At 40.1% G+C, this 20,209-nt stretch overlaps 2 protein-coding genes across 5 annotated transcripts in view; both read right to left on the reverse strand.

Annotated features, from left to right (window-relative positions):
* ALKBH3 (alkB homolog 3, alpha-ketoglutarate dependent dioxygenase) overlaps window positions 1–5,846 on the reverse strand; it is a 35,213-nt gene extending 29,367 nt beyond the window's left edge. Inside the window, exons 1-4 of one of the 4 annotated variants that reach the window (XM_054587125.1) lie at window positions 5,718–5,846; window positions 3,703–3,848; window positions 3,192–3,295; window positions 2,062–2,096 (exon numbers count right to left, since the gene is read on the reverse strand). In XM_054587125.1, the coding sequence (XP_054443100.1) occupies window positions 2,062–2,096; window positions 3,192–3,295; window positions 3,703–3,781 (218 nt within the window). In that variant the 5' untranslated portion in view covers window positions 3,782–3,848; window positions 5,718–5,846. The other 3 variants (XM_054587124.1, XM_054587126.1, XM_054587127.1) reach the window with 3 other exon arrangements.
* Window positions 5,847–17,664: 11,818 nt separating this feature from the next.
* The window catches only part of HSD17B12 (hydroxysteroid 17-beta dehydrogenase 12), a 139,653-nt gene continuing 137,108 nt past the window's right edge, over window positions 17,665–20,209 (reverse strand). Inside the window, exon 11 of the mRNA XM_054587128.1 lies at window positions 17,665–20,159. Within this exon, the coding sequence (XP_054443103.1) occupies window positions 20,055–20,159 (105 nt within the window). The 3' untranslated portion in view covers window positions 17,665–20,054. The remainder of the gene's footprint in view (window positions 20,160–20,209) is intronic.

The following is a 20,209-nucleotide window of genomic DNA, read 5'->3' on the forward strand; positions in this document are numbered from 1 at the left end:
ATAGGGATACAATGAACAGGGAGCAGGGGCTCTGAGTGTCTGTTGCTTTCAGATACATGTCTAATGAGGCTCCACCTCTGATTAAAGTCCTTCAAAGGCTCCCCACCAACTTCTCAGCGTTGCATTAAGGTTCGCGTAATCTAGCCCCACCCCCCGACAGCTCCCACCTCCAGCAACAGTGACTGCTTGGAATCTCCTGAGTACACCGCCATGTTCTAATCTGGTGTTTTTCTACATGCGGGGATGTCTCCCCTCCACCCAGCACCCCCAGATCAGCCCAAGCCAGCTGTGGTTCTGTGGAAAATTCTAATTCATCCATCAAAATCTCAGCTCAGCATCCACTTCCTGACCTTTAGTTCACCCCAAGGTTGACGTCTCCTCCTCTGTGCTACGTCTCATCCTCTGTGCTACGATAAGACCTTACGTACAAATCTGCTATTCCATGATACACAGGATTCCAATTTACCTGATTACATGTCCATTTCATTTACTAGACCGTGGGCTACTGAGGGGCAAGAAATGGGTTGTTATTGCGCTTCCCATACCTGGCACATAGTAGTTGGGCAATAAAAGCTAAGCGAATCTAATTAAGCGTGCAAAAGTACAAAACTCTTGCAGATGTGCGGGGTGGCGAGGTCCATGAAAGGGAAGTGACCCTGCCTGGACAGGTGCCTCTGAGAAGAGAACTCTGTCAGACCCTTCTCAGAAAGAGAGAAGTTACAGAAGATGCTGTAAAGGAATGGTTTTCATTATCACCCTCTGCTATGTGAGGCAGTAGTTTACGATCTCTGAGCTGGCTCTTAAGTAGATGTGCCAGCCCCTCTGTAGGCAGAACTAGGGTCATATGTATCGTATGTATCACATTTCCAAAGTGCTGCCTTCGAAGTTTCCGGGAGCATGAATACAATGTTTCAATGTGATAAATGTTGTGCTACATTGTGAAGCTGGCTCATTTCAACTGTGAGCCACTTTTCTAGCTATTCAAAAACAAATCTGGCATAGCTAACTTTAGATAACCAAAATTAACAAACCCTAGGGTCAAGCAAGGAATGAGTTCTGCCATTTAGCTTCTGACTTACAAACTCACAATTGCCCATTTGTTCAGCCTGAATGTCCCATCTGTGCCTTATAATGGGTCTCATGGTTTTGTTTATTCTCTTTATCGCCAATGGAGGCAATATCACGTTGGTATTTCTGGGCCTTAAGTGATTAAGTAGTACAAACCCTTAATATTAGGGACAAGGTAACTAAAGATGGTACTGAGAGATGGCAATAAATTACCTAAAGACTAGTTACATGGCTAACTAGTGGCAAGGCCACAACATACTGTTTCTGAAAGTATGATGACACCTCTGTTAGTTTCAAATATTCCTAAGATATACAAGTCAACCATTAAAAGCCAACAGCTTAACAGGCTGCTCATATGCAATAACATAAGCCTAATGCTAAACTGCTAAAATAAAGAGATGCTTTCTACTAACAATTTATGTACATCAGATGGAAATTGAAAAGCAGAGGAATTAAAGCATCTTTCAATAATTAAAAACAAATTTCAGACACAGATTAATGTAAGAGGAATGGAATATTTACTATCATTTACTTGCTCTGGAAAAATTAGGTGGTTTTAAGAAATAGACTGTAAGGTTATCTAGATTTCTAGCAGCTTTCATAAGCACTGGTAGTAACACTGTACCTAAAGTCTTCTCAAAGAGCCACGTTTCAATGACTCAGGAAAAATACCACTCAGTCTTAACCTAGGAGATAATTTAGCTTATAGTCTGCAGGTACCTTAGTGAAATAGGGTCAGGAAATCTACACCAGAGTCGTAGTGTAATGTACAGATATCTTCTTGCATTTTCCACATCATTAGTAAATTCAGAAATTGGCTTCTCAAAAGACTAAGGTTAAATACATCTGAGATAAGAATATCTCAGTCTACAATTAAGAAACTAATTGAGCTGTTATCTCTTCCAGACTTTGGAAAAACCAGGCTGAGGGAAAGATTCTGGGCTCTCCATTTCAGTGTGGGCAACAGTTTCAGAAAGGCAGCACATTACTTACTCGATCACTCGTGGCTCGGGGGCATTGCGTACGACCTGCAAGGAAACAGGCAGACCTTACTCTGGAATGGCTCCTCATCCTCGGGGAGGCCGACTTGCAGGACTACCAGATCCTCTCATTTCTCGTCAAAATAAATGAGGTTTAACACTATCCTTTTCTTACTTCCAAGCTCTTACTATCCCACCAGAAACCCTTGTTCCTGCTCTTCTTAGGACTACTTTATAGTTACTCACGAGTGTTAAAAGATGATGCAATTGGAATTAATCCATTTTCTGAGAGTCAGCAGCTCTGGAAAAACTTTTCCAGGAGCTTTTTAAAAATAGAAGATATTCTACGAAGGGGTTTGAATCATTGTTTATGAAATCATTATTATAGCATAGCAATTTTCAACCAGTGTGTTGCAATTTTTTTAAACATGCAAACATTGACCTCCTTTCCCTTAGACTGTCAAATTAAAAAAGTGACAACAGCCAGCACAGTAATACCTGTCAGAGTGAATGTTGTCTTGAACCATAAACATACATCTTATTGGTCACGTCGCATAAGGTTGCATCTGATTGGCTAATTCTTGGTACCAGAAATCCTTATATACAAATATAGGCACCTGATTCTTTAAAAAGTCACTTTGGAGCAAAAAGGGTACGTAATTACTATTACTATTTTTTGTAACTCAATCAAAATTATACCCTTTTTTGTCACATTGACAAAAAATATGTTTTTTGCTGTATTGCAGAATTTTAGTAGTTTATATGTGCCATGAGATGAAAAAGGTTCAAAAATAGCTGCTACAGCATGACGGCTGATTTTTAACTCTTTTTTACACTTTATTAAAAACAGTGAATCTTCACTGCTTCTTACATTTTTCCCCATGGAAGAAAAGCCCTCTAATCATGGTATAGCTTCTGTGCCAAAAAAAAAAAAAAAAGGGGGAATAATATATGCCTATAATTTGGGGGCAGACTACAAAGAATCCTCAGACATACTAAGAAATTGATACTCTGCATTTCATTATTATAGGCCTTTAACTTACCTTTTATTAGTGAATTCATTCAGTCACTATGTGTCTACTATGTGAATATAACTTTTATAAATAAATCTTTGTTACTGTTGAAGGATAAACCAGAATTTACCTGCTCGGGTTCTTTGAATACAAACTGTTTGTCTGACAGATGATGCTCCTTGTTTATCCAGGTCTGACCAGGCCTCTGGTGGAGATGGCTCTTAGCAGTGGTAGCTGAAGCAAGAGAGAGAAAACAGCTCAAACCAGAGGAAAATCTGCTCTCATCGCCTTCTACTGAGCAAGGACCAATGAAATCCACTCAGAGATGACCTCCACAACATCTACAAATTAATTAGTAAGGTTACCAAACAACCAAACACAAGTGTGTTTGATACCACAAACACATCTACCAAACACGCTCAACACACATACTGAAAGGTCTGAGTGTAGTGAGTAACTATGAGGAACACTAAAGGTCAACCCTTAGCTCACAGTCAACAAATTCACAAAAAAAATATGAGCCACATTTTAAATAATTCCTAAACATTGAAATAGGAGTCCATTATAAACCAAAGGGATATAAGTAAAAGAGGGTGATAGCTGTCCACATCCACAAGCACGGGATCCCCATGGGTTCTTGCCTGGCTGAGCAACAGCATGGCTCTTAGCAGAGCCAGCCCAAGCTCCCTGCACGCGGGCTCGCCGTCTCTTGTCCTCCATGTTGACCAGAAGGGCTTCTGCTCTTAGCTTTCAGATTTCATTCCTGATATGAACCCACAGTGGTTATCTGTTTAAAGAAAAAAAAATATGCTTTTAGTTGGAGTTGTGAGAACTTGCACTACTAAGGGGCAATTAAATCCTTTCAGACAGAGACTGCTCAATAGCAATCAGAGCTTCTATATAGAACCACCATCTGTCATCACATCTCAATGGAGAGGCCTACTAAGACTTAGGGCTGCTGGCTTTAAGGTTAACCTTTTGCAATCTTCTTACAGTGCTTTCAGTTCATTCACAAAAAAGTGCACGTTAAGAAATTCTAAAACCAGGATTATAAACCACAGTACTCTTATTAGTCCCCAAGAGCAGAACATAAGGAAACTAATACTCCACCTACGTGGAAAATGAGAAATAGGCTAAGACTCAGTTTCCAAGAAGATTTCCATAGCCCATTATCACTGGCTGAATCAAACTTCCCTGGAAACTTGTTAACAACATCCAAGGGCTGTCTCAGAATATCTGATGCAGGATCAATACAGGTCTAACAAGCATTGTAGGAGATGGTGATAAGCAGATATGTATGAGGACCACAAGGTTAAGTGCCTCACCCAAAGTCACTCGTGAAATCAACAGCAGATGTATTACCATTCAAATTTAAGTTACAGTCTTCAGCTAATTGAAAAATCCATTTCATAATGGTCAGTAATGTAATACTAATTTGACATTTTTATCAATAAAATTTTAGTTCACAGCAAATACAGGAGCACGCAGAGCTACAAAAACAGACAGACAAAAAACAAATCAGGGAGGTTTAGGCCATGTTTTGAAACTCTGATCCATTCTTTATAGGTCTCCCTAAGAAAGTTTCCCATCTCAGGTTTTCAAAGACAACGAGCTTATTTTATGGCTTGTTTAGCGTACCAATTACCAGGGCCCACCCCCCGACACCTTCTGACTCAGTAGAGCTGGGCTGGGCCCAGAAATCTGTGGTTTAACAAATTCCCCAGGTAGTAAGTATGTAATTCTTCTCATTTAATAAGTGGGGAGATGATAGAGGCTGCCCCCTGTCCCGAAGAGTTAATGGCTACCGTGGCCCACGTGGTTCAGTTGGTTGCGCATGCCCGGCAAAGGGTTGCGGGTTCCATACCTAATAAGGGCACATGCTTGGGTTGGGGATTCTGTCCCGTCAGGGCGCATGTGAGAAGCAATCAACTGATGTTTCTCTCTCACACATGTATCTCTCCCTTTCTCCCTCCCCGCTTCAATCATTCAACCAACCAACCAACCAACCAACCAATCAATCCACCAAGAGTTAATGGCAGAATCAAATGTCAACTCTCCAATCCCACAAGACGTATAAAGCAGCCCTTCTTTGACTTTCTCTCTCGATTGAGGCCTTAAAAGCTTAACACGACAATTAGCTATACTTCTTGCTCTGTTCACGGGTCAGCGATATGTTATGTCCAGGGACAGTTGTTGAAAATACAGATTGCAGAGCCCCACCCCAGACCTACCGAATTCGTGGGGCCCCAGGAACTAACTCCAGCCTCTACTCCCGGATTTTTTACCCAGATAAAGCTTGACAACCCCGCAGCAGGGCAAAGAACAAGGGCTCTGGCGTCAGCCAAGCCTCGCTTTGAATCCAGATCTGTCACTTCCCAGCTGTATGATCTGTGGCAAATGACTTCACCTTTTGGGGCCTCAGTTTCCTTCTCTGTAAACAGGAAACCAATCTCTCTCTCACGGTTAAATGGCAGATTAAACGAGCCTGACAGGTGAAAGAGGCTGGTCCTCAACAAGGGTTAACAACTTTCCCTATTTTAGACCCTTCTCTTCCAGGAGGCTCAAACGAGGTCTCGGAGGCCACGTGGGGAAGGACCTCAGGGCGGTCCCCACACCGCCGACCCCAAGCACCCACCGGTAAACCGGCGAGCCGCACCTGCCCGCGGAGCTGGGCGCGCAGATCCACAAAGCGCCCGCTCCGGTGGGCGAACTCTAGCCGCGGACCTGTTCCGCCGCCAGCGGTCCGGGGAACCTTAAGAGGGCAGCACAGACTCCAGCAGCTCCCAGTCATAGACCGCGGCAGCGGGCACTTCCTCTTACATCACGCACAGCCACCTCAGACGCTTCCGGCTCCATCTTCTGGAGTCCGGGCAGCCCCGCGTTCCCGGCTCTCGGAGGGCCGCTTCGCTGAAGGTGTCAGGGTGGGAGGGGAGCGCAGGGTTTGAGGGTTACGTGGGGCACCGCGAGGAGCCAGCATACAGCGAACGTGGGAATGGAGACGTGTTCCCTAGGCCAAGGTCCCTCCGGATTTCACCCCCCTACCCCTGCCAACTGAAGACTTCCCAGCATCTTTTCCCTCCCAGCTAGTGGAAGGGGGAGGGAGTTGGGGAACCAGGCGCCAAGCGAAAGGATTTGAATTTTATCCTGAAAGCCGTGGAGAGAATAAGATGTACCTCCTGTGTGTTCCCAATGCAGGCTGTGCATACCTCAGTCAGTAGCACTTACAAAAGGACGGGGAACCACGCCTTACTCTTCATTGCTCTCCAGGGCTAAGCAAATTACGCTTGAGTGAACCGACCTAAGTTTCAGTCCAGACGCCAGCATTCACTATGTGTATAATCTAGGGCAAGTATTCCCCTTCTATATAAAATTGGCATAGCCCCTGTTGCGAGTATTAAGTGAGATAGTGTATTTAAATAATTTAGCACGATATCTGGTACACAGAAACTCAGATGTTAAGAGTGCCTTCCCCTCATCTGAGTTCTTGAGAAACATCTTTGAAGTGGCCATGTTAAACCATGTATCTTACAGTGTGAAAATAGCAAAAGGAGCACCGAATTAACTATTTTGTGCAAGTTATTCTTTAAGATTTACTAAAGCATAGTCACTGTAAAAGTCTTTAAAATTAGACTCATTATTTATACTGCGTACCTGCAGGAAGCTCAGTGTACTCCATCAATGTACCTGTATTGTTGCTACTATCAAATCTCATTTTCACAGCATCCATTATTCTTTGTTATGTCTTGTGACATTGAAGGAAAAATTATTTATCCTGCAACTGAGAGAAAAGTGCTAAAGCCGGACTACAATTTTTATCCCCCATCCCCATCAACTAGTATATAATTTGCCAGTGTCTGCTTTTGGCTCAGGAACCTTGGCTGTATCTTCCAAAGGATATTTCTTTCTTTCTCAGTGGTTATAGTTTTGGAACAGGAACAAAGAAGTCTGGATTGAGGAATCCCTAGTAGCATTTGCCAAGTAAAAATTTCAAAAATCAATACATAGCCCGCTTGCATCCAAAATTGCTGCATCTTTAACAGAATCACTTGTATTTTTACCAAGTGCCTAAGGTGATTCTCATACATAGAACATTTGAAAACCTTCTGGACACATGTAGGATGACAAATTGTTCTCATTTGTCTGGGGTGGAGGGGTTTCCCAGGACGCAGGACTTTGTAAGTGCTAAAGCCAAGACAATCCTGGGCAAACTGTTGAACATCCTAGATATGTGTGAGTAGGTAATATTAGAAAGATAACCTTGATGCATCTTGGCATCCTGGGTTTCCTTGTTTCTATTTGCAGGACTTGTTTTTATTAGGGGGTGGTGTCAGAGACCATGGAGAGAGAATGAAGGTGCGGTGTGTTGCCAAATATTACTCACTGATTCTCGGCTCCAAACCCATCCTTCACCACCCTGCTCGAAGTACTGGAGCATTTCTGCTTTTCTATTTGGCCTGGTGTTGAGTTTTCATCAGTAGAGGGTGTTGGAGGAAAAGAAGAGGAAAGGGCTCTCTTCTCCCTGATTCCAGGGTGTGCCTCTCAGCTAGCTCTTCAATGATGGGCAGCATGTTTGGCAACTCTCTGTGGGCTAAATTGCTATGTTAGTTGAATTTACAGTCTTGTTAAATTTTTCTTGTGAAGTTAAGGCATTAATTGGGAAGGAATGGGATACCAAAACTTGAAATAGGGACATCTGCTTGGGCCCAGATGAAAGTGACAATCTTGAACACCTCTATCACCCTGAGCCTCCCTTGGCAGTGGAAGGAGCTTGCTCTCCGATGTCTGGTGAGACCAGTCATCCTTTGCTTGAAAGCCCTGTGAAACTCTCACCTGGAGCAGAGGACTTGGAAAGTACAGCACAGGTCTGCACTTCCTGACAGGTGAAAATGCTTCCAGATTTGTGCCTGCCTTTGTGTTCTGCCTTGATCAACCTAGAAGTACTTTGGAGGGGCTGCTCCCTGCCTATTATTTCAGCATTTTTAGAGTCTTCCCTTTGCCCTGTAGGTAATTATTATGGTTAATAGTTCTTTATTTTATTCCTGTTCAAATTACTACACAGTTCATCTACTTCAGTCCTGACTGTTACAGATGGTTATGATATCAGGGATTGAGAGCAATGGCTAGCAAGTGACTGGCCCCACGGTTGACATTAAACTGTAAGTAATTGGTTTGCGTCTGATTTGGACCCTTTTCTCTCGTGCTCCTCTTCTTTGTTTACCTGAGACAGTCCTCCTAAAATCCCAGCAGGTTTTGCTGGTTCAGTTGACTTGCCTCTCCTCTGAAATCAGTGTCTCTCATCACACAGATGGAAGACCATTGCATCAGTCACTAGGGGAATGCTTATAAAAACTGAGGATTCCAGGCCACCTATCAAGATTCAGAGTTAGCAAGTCTGGGACAGGGCCCAGCATTTTGCATTTTTTAAAAATTTTATTTATATTTAGAGAGAGGGGGAAGGGAGGGAGAAAGACAGGGAGAGAAACATCGATTGGCTGCCCCTTGCACCCCACCCCCCAACTGGGGACCTGGCCTGAAACCCAGGCATGTGCCCTGACTGGGAATCAAACCAGTGACCTTTCAGTTTGCAGTCCAGCACTCAATCCACTGAGCCACACCAGCCAGGGCACATTTTGCATTTTTAACAGTGCCTGTTTGGGTTTCACAAAAACCTTCAGGAATTCTCTCTGCCTTTTCCAGCTGCCTTCTTTCTCCGGGTGATCACTTTTCCACTCAACAGTTATTTCATCCCCTGGATGGCAAAACTGATCAATGGTTTAAGTGCTGGTAGCTCTTAGAACTGATTCTAGGTGACTCACACACTGCAGCCTATTTTCAGTTGCTGATTTTCACACCAGACTCTTGCCCAACATTCTGTTTCAATCATGGGCCACTTGGGGAGCGCCTGCTGCTGAATCCTTGAGAAAATCCAATCCAAGGAGAATAATGGCACATCATGCTAATAGCTCTCAGCGAAGGTGTTGCAGAGAGAAATTCCCGGCGTACATCTCACTGCCCAAGCCTCAGCAGCGCCCAGCTTGAGGAAGGAGGGTGGGACAGGAGCCTGCCAACTCTGCAGCATGGCCGTGTGGAGGCTTTCAAGTCTTGGCCAACTTTAAACAATGCTGAGGGAGAGAGGATGCTTCTGCAGGCTCCAGACAGGAACACCTCCTATTGAATGCCCAGCACGATTGCAGATGCTGCCAGAGATAAAACCTGCCAGCAACCATGGCGTAAACTGTGCAGTGTACGATTAAAGAACACTGTGGACAGCAGACAAAAATCTGGGACAGGAGAGATCACTAGAGGTTATAGTCATCAGTGAAGGTTTTATGGTGAACAGGGAATTATGTCAACGTCCCAAAGTGTGTTGCATTCAGAGGACCCAAAGGTATTCTGATGGTTACATCACACCTAAAAAGAGCTGGCAACATTTACACATTCTTATTTCTAAGTCAGAGCTAATAAAAATACTATTTAACATTTATCGAGAGTGTCTTAATGCCAAGTGCCATTCTAATTACTTACATGCTGATCTAATTTTCAGAGCAACCTTATGATTCCGTAGTATAATTATTAGTCCCATTTACAAAGGCATAAACAACCAAAATGTGACATGATGCCACTACTCCATTACAAATACATGGCAGAATGAAAGCGAACTTAGGAAAGACAGGGCTATTCCTGAAATGACACACAGAGCCATCCCCTGGGACCTGGTAGCTGGGTATTTTGTTTTCAATTACTTCAAAAGTGAAGGGTTGGTAGCAAAATAGTACAGTATAGAATATGGAAATTCTCTACTTTCTGTTCAATTTTCCTGTAAACCTAAAATTAAAATTAAATCTACAGTCTATTAATTTTAAAATAAGCCCTGGCTGGTGAGGCTCACTTGGTTGGAGCATCATCCCATCGCTGAAAAGTTACAGGTTCAATCCCCAGTCCTGGAGCATGCAAATCCCCTGTCCAGGCATGTATGGGAGGCAACCAATAGATGTTCCTCACATTACTGTTTCTCTCCCTCTCTTCCCCTCTCTCTAAAAGCAATGCAAAAAAAAAATGTCCTTGGGTGAGGATTAAAAACAGACAATTAATAGAAAATATCCCAACTAAGGCATAGAGAGAAAAGACGGAAAACTCAATGGAGGCTTCTGCAGTACAGCTAAATAATGCAATCAAAATCTGGCTAAATTAGAACCACTACAAAGAGTGGCCACAAAGTCCCTGTGGATGCTGGTTTGAAGTTGTGTGTATGGATTCCCTATTCTCTGCAGAAATTTAAAGTTTTCCCTTTGTTGTTCTATCATATGTCTGTTAGCTTACACCATACTGAACCCCTACCTAGAAGAAATGTAAAATAATTACGCAAAATCCTGCTAAATGAATCGGTTATTACTCCATACAATTTACTGCAAGACTGGAATCGCAAAAAAAAAAAAAAAAAGTGCTATCTCCAAGGACAAGAAAACAAGCCAAACTAAAAGGGAAAAAAAGTGTAAGAAACTGAAATCAGAGCTAGAAGCAGTTGGCAATAAGAAAATAAGACATCAGTGGTTGCCCCTTGGGGGAAACAGCAGAGCCAGCAGTAGGAGAAGGAGAGTAACTCTTGGGATCATTTCAAGGTGAGAGGCCTAAGCCTGAGACTCCCGCACTGAGTCAGGCACCTCCAATACAGCGAGAGTAGTGCCTGGCGGGGGAGTTCCCAGGCTCCTGACAGAGGCAAAAAACTGATCTCTGAGGAAGATCGCCCCAGTGTAGCCCTCAGGGCTCTTCTCTCCGTTAAAATCGGCCAAATAGGATTTCAAAATAAAAATAACAAAAAGAAAAAAGCAAACCACTTTGTGTGAGAGGAGACATACAAACAGTAGACTTAGACTCTAAGAATTTCAAATGTAAGAATCCACCAGATAGAGAATATAAAATGCCAATGTATGAAATACTTCCATAAAATTTTAAAAGTATCTTTGAAAAATGAGCAAGCATTACAAAACAACCAAGACTGACGAGGCAGATTGGAACTAGACCAACTAGAACTTTTAAAAAGAAAAAATAAGAATAGCGGTAACTAGATTTAACAGCAGATAAAACACATCAAGAAAGAATTATAGAGCTGGAATATATACGTAAATAACTTATGCAGTATGCAGCTCAGGGAGACAAGAAAGATGGAAAATGTGACAAAGGTCATGAGACAATGAAGATAATGACATTTATAACTAGAAACTTGAAGACAATGAGGATTTTTCAGAAAAGAACAAAGATATGAATTCTTAGATACAGGAAGCACAATATGAAACAAGTAGGGTAAATTTTTTAAATTCCACACTTAAATACAGTCAGGGTACTGGAGAACATCAAGCTAAAGATATCTTAGATGTGGCAAGAGATATGTCACCTATGAAAGAATGCCAAAGAGACACTCACTTCTGAAGAACAATGGAAGCCAGAAGTCAGCAGAATGGTGAGGTATTTCATTAACCTTAAGATGCCATCCATTCTAAAGCACACCTTTATTCATTCAATATAGCACCAACAAAGGGAAAAAAAGGTCCCAATTAAACTCTGACATGAACCAGAAGGAAGGTCTGAGATGCAAAACAGGTGTGCAAACAAATAGATAAACATGTAATTTATTTTATACCAACATGTTTGTATAAAATAATGATGAAAACATCTAATTTATGGGATTTGGGATCAAATTAAAATCCTAGTCCACAAAAACATCTAAGTCAGGAAAGGGTTGATCAGAATAATAATGTTCTAAAAGACATGTATTCTTAAAGATGGGTTTATGGTTCCAGATAACTTAGATTGTACTTTGTATGAAGTGAAAAGATTCAGGACTAAAACAAGAAAAATATAGAGTGTAAACTTTCAAAATAATAAGGGGCAGAGACAGAATTAAAAAACAAAAAACCCAGTCAATCAAGAAGGAAGAAAAAAAGCATAAAAGACAGAAACACTAGGGTTACTATAAACTTGGATTTGTTTGGTTTTTTTTTTTTTTTTTGGCAACCTCTGCCTTTTATAAGCAGCTCGATTCCAATTACATTCATTACAGTTCCTAATGTAATTTATTACATGAAGGCCTTCATGTAAGACAGAGGTCTTCATGTTTTAGGAATTGTAATAAATGTACAATTCCTGTACATTAGTTGTAAACATATGGACAAAAAGTTAGTAAACATATGGAAGATTTGAATACAATTAGCAAGCTTGATTCAATGGATATATATCAAGAATAACCAGTATTCTTCTAATAGAGAGAAATAAAAAGCTTTACATGTGTATTATTTTTCTAAGGCTGCTGTAACATTACCACAAACTCAGAGGCATAAATCAAGACTATTCTTTCACAGTTCAGAGGTCAGAAGTCCAAAATCAGTTTCTAGATCAAAATCAAGATATCGGCAGGGACTTACCTTCCAGAACCCCTAGGAGTAGAGTCCATTCCTTGCCTTTCCAGCTTCTGGTGGCTGGTGGAATTCCTTAGCTGGTGGCTGCACCATTCCAATTTCTGCCTCCCTGGTCACATTGCCTTAGCCTTCTGTGTGCAATATTTCTCTGCTTCTCTCTTACTAAGGATACTCATGATTGCATTTAGGGCCCATCTGGATAATCTAAGATGATCTTGGGATCCCTAAATTAATCACATCTGCAAACACCCTTTTAAAAATATAAGGTGACATTTATGAGGTACAGGGATTAGGACCCAATGTTTTTGGTGGCCATTTTACACACACACACACACACACACACACACACACACTCTCTCTCTCTCTCTCTCTCTCTCTCTCTCTCTCTTCCAAACTGGATTCTGAGCACTTTAACATTAGTATTTGTTTTTCAGGTGGCAAAAGCTGGGGCAAAGAAAGACTGTAACTTGCCCAAGCTATATCATACTCACATGTTTTCTAATCAGAATGCAATTATTTAGAAATCAATAACAAAATATTTTTTAAAACATTTTATTTTGAAATAATTTAAGATTTACAGGACATTTGTAAAAACAGGATAAAGAATTCCCATATATCCTTCACCTAGACTCTTCAAATATTAATATTTTGCCACATTTGCTCGATCATTTTCTATACACATAATTTTCTCTAACCTTTTGAGATTAGGTTGCATATGCAATGTCTTATTATCCCTAAATACTGTACTATGTATGCATTTCCTAAAAAGGACTTTTTCTTAAGTAACCACAGTACAATGATCAAACTCTGGAAATTAACATTGATATGATGCTATTATCTAACCTACAGCTCTTACTCAGTTTCACCAATTGTCTCAAAAATATCCTGTATAGCAAAAAAAAAAAAAAAAAAAAAATCCCACATTTTTTTCTCCACTACGATACAATCCAAATCATCTGTTACTTTTCAGATTTACTTTTCAGATTTCTTTAATCTGAAATGTTTGACAAGTATAGGCTGTTTTGTTGTTGAATATTCCCAAATAAGGTTTTTCTGATATTTATTCTTGATTAGATTCAGGTTATGCGTTTGTGGCAGGAATGCCACATAAATTATGTATCTTTAGCCCATTATATCACAATGCACATAATGTAAAATTCTTATTAATGGTGATACTAATACAAGTTTTTTTTTAAAAAAAGAAAATACATTTATAAAAACCTAAATTCATGCTTTTAAAAACTTAAGATTGTTCATTTAAAAAACATTTCTAAATAACCCATAGGTCAAGGAAATCATAGTGTAAATTTTTAAATATTAGCCCTGAAAAAGAAATAGTGAGTATATGTACGTTTGTGTACACACACACACAAATTATACAATGTAGCAAAAGATAATAAAAACAATTAGAGCCTTAGATGTTAGCGTAAAAGTAGAAAATATATGAAACATGAATTACATGCCCAAATTATGAAGAAGAGAAAGAGCAGGCCTGGCTGGGTGGCTCAGTTGGTTGGCGCATCAGCCCACACACCAAAATGTTGTATAGAGTATAGAGTTGCGTATGGGAGACAACAGATCAATGTCTCTCACTCTAAAAATCAATAAACCTATACTGAGGTGAGGATTTAAAAAAAAGAGGAAGAAAAAATATTATGACGCTTTGGGTCAAGGTGGAGGCGTAGGTAAACACGCCTAGCCTCCTTGCACAACTACAGCAAAAATTACAACTACACTACAAAACAAGTATCACCCAGAATCATCAGAAAATCAAGCTGCATGGAAGACCTACAACCAAAGATTTAAAGAAGCCACATTCATCCAGGCAGGAGGGGTGGAGACACGGAGACACACGCAGAGGCGCAAAGAGATGGAGAAGTACAGAAAGGTGCAGAGTGGTGCAGAGTGGTGCAGAGAGGCACAGAGATGTGAAATGAGTGGTACCACATCCATGTGTGGTGGATAAAAATCAGGAGGGATACCTCAAGAGTGAGAGATCCCAGCCCTAGACCAGACTACGCAGCTCAGGGCTCCAGCACCAGGAAGATAAGTCCCCATAATTTCTGGCTGTAAAAACCAGTGTGGTTTGAGGCAGCAGAGGAAACTGCAGGATTCTCAGGAGACTCCTCTTAAAGGACCTACAACAGACTGAGGACTTATACAGACTTAATCCCTCTGGGACTCTCCACCAGTGAAACAGCTGGAAGGGCACCAGTGGCATATGGGAAGAAACTGAAGTGACTGGCATCAGGGCAAGTGCAGGGGGACAGCTTCCTCCTGGCAAAACTCCAGAGGCCAGGCAGTGGCATTGTTCCCTCTCTGAGCGCCCCCCCCACCCCCCCACAGAGCCACAGAGCAGTAAAAAGGATCGCCCTGCTCTGGTGACTACCTAAAACTCCACCTCATACAACCTACAGGTGCCTTTCCTACAATGGGCCATGCTACCAAGGCAGGGAGTCAAAGCAGCTCCACTAAAAACAAACACAGGGAGGCTACCAAAATGAGAAGACAAAGAAGTGTGGCCCAAATGAAAGAACAAAACTCCAGAAAGAGAACTAAACGAAATGGAGATAAGCAACCTATCAGATACTGAGTTCAAAACACTGGTTATAAGGATGCTGAAAGAATGCTTTGTGTACTTCAACAGCATAAAAAAAGATCCAAGCAGAAATGAAGGAGACATTGAGTGAAATAAACAATAATCTACAGGGAACCATCAGAGGATGAAGGTAAGAGTCAAATCAATGATTTGGAAATTAAGGAAGAAAAAAGAAAGCCAGTCAGTCAGAACAGCAAGAAAAAAAGAATTCAAAAAAACGAGGATACGGTAAGGTGCCTCCAGGATACCTTCAAATGTACCAATATCCGAATCATAGAGGTGCCAGAAGGAGAAGAGAAAGAACAAGAAATTGAAAACTTACTTGGAAAAAATAATAAAAGAAAACTTCCCTAATTTGGTGAAGGAAATAGACATATAAATCCAGGAAGCACAGAGAGTCCCAAACAAGATGGACCCAAAGAGGATCACACCAAGATACATTATAATTAAAATGCTAAAGGTTAAAGATAAAGAGGTCTTAAAAGCAGCAAGAGGAAAGCAGATAGTTACCTATAAAGGAATTCCCAAAAGACTGTCAGCTGATTTCTCAAAAGAAACTTTGCAGGCTAGAAGGGATGGGCAAGAAGTATTCAAAGTGATGAAAAGCAAGTACCTACAACCTAGATTACTCTATCCAGCAAAGCTATCATTTAGAATGGAAGAGCAGATAAAGTGCTTCTCAAATAAGGTAAAGCTAAGGTAGTTCATCATCACCAAGCCATTATAATATGAAATGTTAAAGGGAATTAAATAAGAAAAAGATAAAAACTATGAACAATGAAATGGCAACAGATTCATAACTATCAACAATTGAATCTAAAAAAAAAACAACAAAACAACACCTAAGCAAACAAACAGAACAGAAACAGAATCACAGATATGGAGATCATTTGGAGGGTTACCAGTTGGGAGGGGGAAGGGAGAGAATGGGGGCAAGGTGCAGGGACTAAGAAGTACAAATTAGTAGGTACAGAATAGATGGGGATGTTAAGAACAGTATAGGAAATGGATTTGCCAAACAACTTATATGAATGACCCATGGACATGAACTCAAGGGTGGTATTGCTGGAGGGAATGGGGGTACCGGGTGGAGGGGGGGCAAAGGGGAAAAACTGGGACAACTTTAATAGCATAATCAATAAAACACATTTAAAAAAAGAAAAATAATAGAATAAACCCTCCAGAAAGCAGACCATAAAAAGAAAAGAGAAGATCAATAAAGCCAAAAGTTTGGTTCTTTAAAAAAACTAATAGACATACTTCTGACAAAATGGTAAGGAAAAGAAAGCAAGAAGATACAAACAATATTAGAAAAAGAAATTAAGTACATATCTAGCAGTGGTTTAAAGACTAAGAAAATTCCTTGAATTACTTTATGCTAATACATTTGGAAAGAAATGAGTAAATGCTTAGAATGTAATTTTTTTCCCAAAATTGACTCAAGAAAAAAGAGCAACCTTAAGTGGTCATTAAATTTACCATTAAAACAATTAATAGTAAAAATCTTTCCATGAATAAATACTAGGGCCAGATAGTTTTTATAAACTTTCAAGGAAAAGATTGTTCCGATCTTTTATAGATTCTTCTACAGAATAGTAAAATAGGGCAACACTTCCCAGCTCATTAATGAAATTATAATCTTGATATGAAAACCCAATTTCCTAAGTATAGATGTAAAATTTCCAAATAAAATACCAGCAAACTGAATTCACTAGTGTATAAAGATTGTGAAATATGCCCAAGACTGTGAAGGTCATTTAATACTAGAAAGTCATAACTAAAGCAAGATCTCTGAAATCTTCAGGAAATACATCACTTAGAGTCTGCTTCACTATGTAAACACTCCTAGCTGTTCATGGAGCATACCAGTTATGCTTTCTCCCTGGGCTCTTTGCACGGGCTGTCTGCCTGAAATGCCCTTCCTTCAGGTAACTGAAAGGCCTGCCCCCGACTGTTCAAGGCCACCCCTCACTAAAGCGTGCTCTCAATACCTTATTGGTAATCACAAGCCTCCCACCCTGACACACTATTCTCCATCCTCCTAACCTTGCTTCAATTTTTCCCATAGCATATGGTACTCATACTGCATTATTATTACTCCTTTTGCTTATTATCTGTTCCCTTCCTCCCACCTCAAATGTAAGCAGTACCTGGGCAAGAATTTTTGTCTGCTCTGTTCACTGCAGTTTCTCCAGCACCCAGAAGAGTAAGTAGCACATGATTGCTTGTGCCAACCCATCAGCACACCCAATGGTATTTCTAGAACCTTCGTAAAAAGGAAGACAAGCTTATTTATATCCTTTCAGGATTACTTTTTGTAGGACCACGTTTGCTTATTTTTCAATGACATATACCAAGAGAGTGGACAAAGCTGCAACATGCTGTTCATCACATTACAATTTTTTCATCTGATATGTCTGTGTTCACGTTAGACAGGTGTTCCATTTCTAGATCTCAACAGAAAGAAGATCTACATTTCCACGAGGGAATTCAAAGCCTGTCCACGTGTATATGTTCTGCATCATGAGATGAGTGACACAAACATGCTAATCTAAAAACATTAGAATGTCACAAAGTAGTGAGTCCTTAACATTTTTAAAAATTAACTTTATTTCCAACATATTCAATAAAAAGCTTTGACAATTTGTTTTGACACTGGTAAACTATGCAGCAGAATAGCAGACTCTACTAGCATCTAAATCTCAGGTAATTTTTTATGTCAGTAGACCAAGGAACTTACAATACTACTTAAGCCCATTTTATTCTCATAAGATATTATCACAATAAATCTTTTCTTCCACATTGAATCAGCACCATTTGTACTGGTATTGGCATTGTTGTTCATTACATATAAAGTTCAGTTCTACTGTATTTTGATGCAATAAATATCAAATTAGAAATCAGAATTCGTTTCTTGAGGACAGGACCACTTCTGAAGAAATGGAGACCAACAATATCCCCATTAGCACTTATTTATTTATCTATCTATCCCCAGTGTATGTGAGACTGACACAATGACAAATAAGAACAGCACACGTCGTCATGTGAGCAGGATAATTCCTCCCATGTTCCCCCCAAGCTGTTTCACTGAAAGGGCAATGAAAGAACAACATATTAAAATATGCTTTCTGTGTCGTGAGGTGAGCTGATTCTACATCAATAATCGATACTATCTTCTACTCTATGATTTTTGGGTTCAAATCTTATCTAGCACATTTCAGACAATTAAGTCAATACAGAATTAAGTCTAAAAAATTATGTTTCACTATGTTGAAGGTTTTGAGAATATCGGTTGCTCTTTTAGTACAATTTTTCTTCCATGTGCCTGGAAACATGGATTTTCATTTCATCATCTTCAACACTGAGTGTCAAATACACAATGATATTTGCTAAGTTGAAGCAGTCAAAGCCATAGCTCAGAAGTTTTAAGATTGCTAAGGGATTTCCTAGCCAGAATAGAACTTTTCAAACTGGGATGAAAGGAAAAGTCTTCTGTATACTTGTAAGCCAATCCCTCCCCCTCTCTGCCAACTTCCTACCAATAACCACCACCACAATCATCAGCCAGCCAGCCAACCAACAGTGTGTGAAAGCAAATGAAATACTGCCCAGGTCGTTGTGGATTCAATAAAATGACAGAGAGAAGAAGGCAATGTTTCTCATCAAGCAATTTACTACACTTAAATGACTATTTCTTATTCTGAGAGTATGTTCTTCCTACTTTTTGTATGCCAAAATGCCTTTTATATAATGAGGGTAGTTTGGTTTTCTGTTTTTATGCCCTGAGCTGACAAAAGTTAAAGCTAGAAACACTTAAATACCCCAATAAAAAAATTTTTTTTTTTCCTAATTTGCTTGTGCTTAAAACTCAGAGCCTTGGAACCACAGCCTAGGGAAAGATCCCCCTTTTCGGTTGCACATTTCACAATATGGGTTATTGCCTGGCAATCTTCCCAAACAAGTATGTAGCAGAATAAAAGTAAGCCTTAATTTATATTAAACCAGTGTAAAAATGGCCCTCATTTCAACCACGAAAGAAATATATTTTCCCTCAATGCCATGGTCATATCGTCTTTCATTAAAATGAATTATATCAATTATCTATAGGCCACCATTTTAAAAATGTAACGCCACTTCTCTGAAATCACTGCTCTAGGAGTAGCCTCTTGTCCCACAGGTAAGCAGTGTTATTGCAGTGTAGAAACCAAAGCAGCTGGTCCATGCATGCCGCTTTCCTGGGTCAGGGTTTTAGCGATACCCCATGTGGCTGCCAGGCTCAATGTACATTTTGGCCCGTATACCTTTGTAAATCATATCCTATAGCATTTCGTAATTACATACATTTAAACTGAGAACAAAAATATATTAGACAAAAGTATATTTTCATGGGCTTCATGTGTAAGAAAATCTCCAAATTTCGTGAATTATTTTTATGTCATTAGCTACTTCGGGTAAAAAAAAGTTCCATATAAACATACCAACTAGGACAGGCCTTTAGAAAAGCTTACAAAGAACTATGCAAATGGCTGTATGTCCTCCCATAAATTAATCCATTAATCTCTGGTCTCTCAAATTGTTAAAAACAAGAATGCGTAGCTGGCCATGACTTTAGAAGTTTATTTCAGAGAAAATACAAGAATCATCATTGGCATTTTGGGTCAGATGAAACTGTTGGGCATTATGCCCAACTCGATCATTCTGTGATTTGCTATGATTGTGTTCCTTCCTATTAAGTTGTTCTTGTTAATATTAGTTCTATATCCAACTGATATGAGCATTTACATTACCCTACAAAATAACTGCTGGTAGCAACCAGAATACATATCAGGAACACGTGCTTTTTTCCCCGATTATGACCACATTTAGCTTTATTAGTAACTATTAAAATGACAACTGGGGGTTTTGGAGCTGGGTGGGTGACCTGCAATGGCGGGCATGAGCTGGAGCATACGGCCAAGTTACTTGATGCTGTTGTCAATGCTTAGTTCTTCTTGGCTTTCCTCAGATAGCGAGCCCGTATGGACAGGTTAGCACTCAGCACTATTTTCCAATATAACCAAGAAGGCAGGGTTGACAAGACTGAGCCCTAGGAAAAGAAATGGGGAAATATGTAATTATAGCCTACAATTTGAGCTA

This window comes from Pteronotus mesoamericanus, unplaced genomic scaffold, assembly GCF_021234165.1.
Source record: "Pteronotus mesoamericanus isolate MK-2021 breed Mesoamerican mustached bat unplaced genomic scaffold, CSHL_Meso_final scaffold_1066, whole genome shotgun sequence".
NCBI lineage: Eukaryota > Metazoa > Chordata > Mammalia > Chiroptera > Mormoopidae > Pteronotus > Pteronotus mesoamericanus.